Source organism: Manihot esculenta, chromosome 11 (genome assembly GCF_001659605.2).
Source record: "Manihot esculenta cultivar AM560-2 chromosome 11, M.esculenta_v8, whole genome shotgun sequence".
NCBI lineage: Eukaryota > Viridiplantae > Streptophyta > Magnoliopsida > Malpighiales > Euphorbiaceae > Manihot > Manihot esculenta.
In genome coordinates, this window is record NC_035171.2 from 9,932,512 (window position 1) to 9,938,692 (window position 6,181).

Consider the following 6,181-nt stretch of genomic DNA (forward strand, 5'->3'; position numbering starts at 1 on the left):
CTGAAAAATTAATTATTAATAAATGAAAAATTAAATATTCTCTTTATTTCATAATTTTTATTTTTTTATTATTCTAAAATTATTATTTATTTTTTTAAACTATAATAATATACAAATTCACTATTATAATCCTATTTAATTTTATTTTATTTATAATAAATTTTTCAAAATAACTTTTTATATTTAATAAAATTTAATTTATTTAAAATAAATATAATTAAAAAATTAATAAAAAATATATTTTTAATACATTAAAAAATAAAATAAAAAAATTTATGAACCGAAATAAATAATAAATATTTAATGATAAAGATTTTTTTTAAAAATTAGAGATATTTTAATATATATTTTAAAATAAAAAAATTGACTAATAAATTTATATATTACTGAAATTAAATAATTTTTTTAAAAGAAAAAAAAAAGACATTCAAAGCGGGTTCCCACCAGAATTACTCTATATCTGATGTAGTCAAATCTGTAAAACGTCCAAACCCGAACACGACAACAACTTCCAACATGTTTTTGTCTCCTTTTTCTTTTTCTGCTCTTCTTTTTACTGTTGGTCTCCTTTTAATTAAATACATTAACCTACTCCCAACATAACGCCTTCATATTTCTCTATCTTTCAAATTCAAATCCTTCACTAATTCTTTCCCAAAGCAATCACACCCAATCACCCATCTTCTGCTTCACTTTGGGACCCTCTACATCTTCATGATGTGGCTAAATCAGCACTTCACAATTTCCTTGTGGGAATTCTTTTTCTTTTTAAACCATGGCAATTTGAGATGAGAGGCACCCAGAAAAGACAAATTCATGTAATGCAGACAGTAACCGGATTTAAATCTTGCAACTTTAAAGACTAGCCAATTTTCAGTTCATGGCAGATCCTGTCACTCATCTTTGTCTTCAACTTCATTCAAATGATGACTGCTTTCAGGTACATTATGAACTACAAAATCCCATTACTCTGAATACTACTCAGGGCATATCCTTCATCTTTCTCTCTCTTCTGCCTTAACATGGCTGGTTTGAAGAAACCCACAATTCCTAGCAAGTATTCATACAATTCCGTCTATGTCAATCCCCTAACTGACCTCAAACACCACCATGGTTGCAGCGAAGGAGACCTCACTACAGTTTTCACTGACAACAAAGAGAACAATCCTATCTTTGGAAATGATAAAGAAAATGCAATTCCCAAAAGCTCTAATGCAAATGGGTCCCTTCCATTAGTGCAAAAGCCGTTGTCAAATATGAAGTCTTTGTCTACTGGAAGAGTCCTGAAGCCGACTTCGCTGCAGTTCTGTATGCAGATGAATGAACCTGAAAGGGCTTTGAAGTCCAACTTATGGGACTCGATTGAATCTGAGAAATCAGCTTCTTCCTTAAATATTTGGGACTACTCGGATTCTGAGGCTGCTCCTGCTTCTTCTTGGTCTATATTGCCTAACAGGTGGGTTCACGGTTTATATACTTCAAATTCTGAATTCTTATCAGCTGCCCTTTTGCGTGTCTTTGAATGCCTACTTCTTGTTTGTGTTTTTGTCTTTAGGGCCTTGTTATGCAGGGCGTTGCCATTGGACATTGGGAGATGCACTTGTGTTATTTTGAAGGAAGCATCGCCAGAAGGGTTAAATGGGGGTAAATTATACTCCCTCTATACCAACGTATGAGCTCTGCAACTTGTTATTAGTTTCACTTTGGCAATTTATGGAGGGTTTTCTTAAATTGAATGTGCAGAAATTTTCTTATCCTTTAAACTATTAAAAGTTCTATTTGCAAATTATTGTATTTATAAAACCATTCATTTCAGACTGTCCATTTTTCTTTCACAACTTGTATGTCTGATTGTCATGGAAATTGCATTAACATATAATCAGCCTCCTTTTCTTACAAGCTTGATTGTTTCATGATTTGGTTGGAGTGGAAGTGATGTTTTCTCTTACAAAACAACTAAAAGACCAATTGAATTCTTGCTATGAGTTACCTGAAGTCCAGCGGGACAAAAATTTACTCTTCAGCTTTTATTTTCGTGTGTGAAAATTATAGGAAGGACAGGGAAGACAGGACAGGAAACTAGCTATAGCTCACCATGAGAGGCGCAACGGGAAGTCAGTGTTTACTATAGCTCAGAATTTGAAGGGAGTTTTATCTAGTTCAGATGACAGTTTTGTTGGGAATGTAACAGCTAACTTCATGGGTTCCAAGTATCACGTATGGGATCAGGTCCGCTTCCTCAAAAATGCAACTTTATAACGAACAAAAGCTATCTCCAAGTAAAATAAATCTAGTGATACTCTCTCTGAATGCAGGGTCATCTCAAATCACCATCTAAGTGCAATCCTCTTCAAGCAGTTGTTACGTAAGGCAGAAGCTTACCCTCCTTGTTCTTTTCTCCTAGCTGTTCTCGTTGCCTGTAATTTTTTTTTTCTAAAACTTTTCTCATGCAGATTCATGCCTACCATAGTCACTTGCGCTGGGAGTTACAGAAGCATGAGAGTGTATATACACAAGCACCAACCTCTGCAGCTAAAGAACACAGCTCAGGTAAATTGGATTGGAATCATACATATCTGGTTATGGAACTTATTAGGCCACGATTATTTCTTGACGTCCTATTTTCTGCGGGTTAGATGCAACGCATTAATGGCCTGCCAAAGGATTGGGAGGGAAAAATGGACAAAGTACTCGAGCTCCATTCAAAGACTCCAAATTATAATAATGTAAGATTAGAAATATGCATGACTCCATTTATATTTTTATTTCATTGATTTATTTTGTGTTGGTTTTGAAGGTTTCAGGACAATATGAATTAGACTATAGTGACAGAGGCAGAGCTGGTCTTAGTATCCAAAGATCAGTGAAGAATTTCCAGCTTAAAATGGAGGTATCGTGAATTGTTTTGACATAGAAATTTAGGATCGATGAATCATTATCAAGTATAATCAGTTAAGAGAATTTCATTCTCTGATTGCTAATTCAAGTATGCTTGTCTAGGAACATGGAAAACAGACAATTTTGCAGCTTGGAAGAGTGGGGAAATCAAAGTTTTTGATGGATTTCAGGTGCACTCATAATTTTTATATCTAGAAATGGGTTTCAGAAATGTGAAACTTTTGTAAGAAAATTCGACAGTATCTTATGTTTCTTTTGCAGATATCCTTTAACAGGTTACCAAGCATTTTGCATATGTTTGGCCTCAATTGATTCAAAACTTTGTTGCAGAGTTTAATTACAAGCTAGCTACCACCATGCTTTCCAGTTCAACTTCTGAACACAATCTTAGAAAATCTTCTTTCTAATGATATGATATCTTGAGAAAATAGGGTTTACAAGTGTGTCCGTAAATAAATTTGGTATGAGGGGTCCATATTCCCCTCTATTCCGTTTTTACTTTATCTCTAGTGATGCAGCCACCTTATTACGGTGCCACTTATCCCTGTCATATAAACCCGTACGGACTTTAATTCCTTTTGGTACACGTGCTAATAGGGCCGTGGCGTAACCGGACATGCTCTCCTACTCCCCGTCATATCACACAAGCTTGGATCAGTCCCGTCTTGTTTAGCTGCGGGCTGGGTAACACGCTGATGGGTTGACCTGTTTAATGGGATCTATTGAGTTTTGAGTCTATTTTCCTTTTCGGTTCCGGCCTCAGCCCATATGCCAGATACTATGCGGTAATCACTAAGGTTGGTTCCTGTGCTTCTTATTTCAACCGAAGCACAACCAGATGGAAAGAGTCAATTTGAAGGGAAGACAAAGAAGTTAGTAGATGAACATTTGATCTTGAGCCTTCAGAATTCAATGTAAATGCTATTTGATTTCTGATGTCTAGCATTCATTTAGTTTCATGCACATAAAGTATTAACATAATACTATCTTTAAAATAAGTTTTAATTTGTTTGTGAAAATCCGAAATTGAAATTTATTAAATGAAACCAAAATTTTAATTTAATGTTATAATAACAATAATACATACTTTTTTTAAAAAAAATATGTACTATTTAAATAATAAAATTATAAAATTAACATAATTACATAATAAAAATAATTCAATTTAGCAAATAATTGATTTCGAAGGCCAATTTAATTTTATCAAGATTTAAAATTCAAAACATATACTAGAATTATTGTAATCTAAAAATGCAAGATAATTAAAGTTCACCTATAATAGTTATTGTATCATTTTAATTTACTGAAATTAAATCATACAAATTTTTATTTTAAAATTTGATTTAATTTATATTTTAATTAAAATTAATGATGGTGTTTTTACAATTTAAAAAATATAAGATTTTAATATATTAAATTAATAAATTTATTGAATTTAATTTAATTTAAAACTTTTTAAATTAATTTAATTTTAATCAAATGACATTTAAATTTACCAATACAACAGTAATAAATAAAATCAATTAGGGTCACATGAGTGAACATATAATATCATAATAAATAAAAGGCAAAACATCCATTTTAGCCCCTAAACTATAGGCAAATAGTCAAATTAACCCTTAAACTTGTTTTTTGTCCATTTGAGCCTTAAACTTTTTAAAATGATGTAAAAAAAAAACAAATTTGACAGAAGGCTAATGACGTCATTTTTTACTAATGCCTAAACTAAGGACTCATCTGTTCCAGCACTTCACTATCAATCGCAAATATCCTAAACCCTAAAATCCCATAATGGTTAAGAAGTGATTGAAATCATTCAATTCTTACCATTAGCTTCAAATCCCTCCCAAATTTTACCAAATCCCTTAATTTCTTATTCATCGTTTTATAAAGAGTAAAATAGACACAACTATTGATTCACAAGATGTACTGTGGGAGAGGCAAAGAGTGCGGCGAGAATCGGAGAGAATGGAGAGGAAATGAAAAGAGATTGACATAAGACTAATTATATTATGTTAGGAGTTTTAATCAATAATATTTTGGCTAAAATGAAATAATAGAAACGAGAGAGTGAAAACCAAAAAATTTTATCGAAATTCTTGAAAAATTAAAAAGTTTCTCAAATAGGTCATAATAAAAAATTATTTATAATAGAAAATCCTTAATATATAAAATTATAAAAATATTTAAAAAATAATTAAAATATAAAATTAACTCTCTGAACCATGAAATTTTTATTTCAAACTTTGTGATAGACTTTAGACTCTTGTCACATTTTTTAAAATAGTGCTTCTCGAAATTCTCTTTTCGAAAAACTATTTGGGTCTCCATCGGATATTGACAGTAAAAGTTAGATTCGGTCCAAATCTACTGTAAAATTCAAAACTAATTAGTTTATGTTAGATTTGAGAAAAGGTGAGAGAAAAAATAAAAGATTTATAAAGTAATGATTTGATCCTTGCTTCCTCAGAAATCCAATTTGATTCATGCATGAAAAATTTAGTAGTAGTAAGAGTTGATGTAATCAATTTAAATCGAGAAAAACAATCTAAAATTATGTGTATTAAGGAAATTATAGGAAATTATTTTTCGAGAGTGAATTAATTTGTTATTGTCGATAAAAATTGTTTATCGATATTTGACAGTAAGTAATTAGAAACTCACAATTTTTCATCGTCACGTGAGCACATGAATAATGTTTAGTGTTATTTCATAAGTTCTCTATCAAGTTTGGTTATTTTTTCATCATTTTAAAAAGTTTGGAGGCTCAAATGGATAAAAAATAAGTTTAAGGGCTAAATTTAACTATCCACCTATAATTTAAGGGTTAAAATGAATTTTTTGTTTAAATAAAATCATTAATTATTTTGATGACTTATATGACTTTATCCACTTATAAACTGGAAAAGTTGGTAAGGATAAAATGGTAAATTAGTTATTGTATTGATTACATTTAATGAAAATTTTACTAATATATCCCTATTGAGATGGCTCAATTTCAACTACAAATCATTTTTGATAAAATTATTTTATTTGTCTCATGTATAATTAATAATTAAAAAATTAGTACTCATATAAATATATATTTTCTTTAATTTCTCCAAAAATTGATAAATAAATCGAATTAATTCTTAAAATTCTTTAACTGTTACTAAATTTTGTTGATCATATTCTAAATAGTACTGATTGTATTATTAATTTTTATAAAAATGACAAAGTTACTCTCATCCCATTAAAAATAATTTTATTATTTTATAAAAAAATTAGAACAACAATTAATAAA

At 30.1% G+C, this 6,181-nt stretch overlaps 1 protein-coding gene across 4 annotated transcripts; it reads left to right on the forward strand.

The window, feature by feature from the left end:
• Window positions 1-602: 602 nt before the first annotated feature.
• Window positions 603-3,831, forward strand: LOC110626273 (tubby-like protein 8). Of its 4 annotated transcripts, XM_021772084.2 has the most exons (10): window positions 603-940; window positions 1,121-1,456; window positions 1,556-1,670; window positions 2,053-2,229; window positions 2,316-2,365; window positions 2,454-2,550; window positions 2,637-2,726; window positions 2,798-2,890; window positions 3,001-3,068; window positions 3,160-3,831. In XM_021772084.2, the coding sequence occupies exons 1-10, from the start codon at window positions 924-926 to the stop codon at window positions 3,233-3,235; spliced, it is 1,119 nt and encodes a 372-aa protein (XP_021627776.1). In that variant the 5' UTR covers window positions 603-923; the 3' UTR covers window positions 3,236-3,831. The 4 variants fall into 4 exon arrangements, 3 of the variants coding, with proteins under 3 accessions (XP_021627776.1, XP_021627774.1, XP_021627775.1); XM_021772082.2 differs by having other exon boundaries at window positions 603-1,456; XM_021772083.2 differs by having other exon boundaries at window positions 603-1,456; window positions 3,496-3,831.
• The last annotated feature ends 2,350 nt before the right edge of the window (window positions 3,832-6,181 follow it).

Bases quoted from the DNA above. Each gene is read 5' to 3' on its own strand.
- LOC110626273 (XM_021772082.2), top strand. From the start codon at position 1,023: ATGGCTGGTTTGAAGAAACCCACAATTCCTAGCAAGTATTCATACAAT. The intron at 1,671-2,052 runs GTATGAGCTCTG...TGAAAATTATAG, and splicing joins TATACTCCCTCTATACCAAC to GAAGGACAGGGAAGACAGGA. The intron at 2,551-2,636 runs GTAAATTGGATT...TCTGCGGGTTAG, and splicing joins AGCTAAAGAACACAGCTCAG to ATGCAACGCATTAATGGCCT.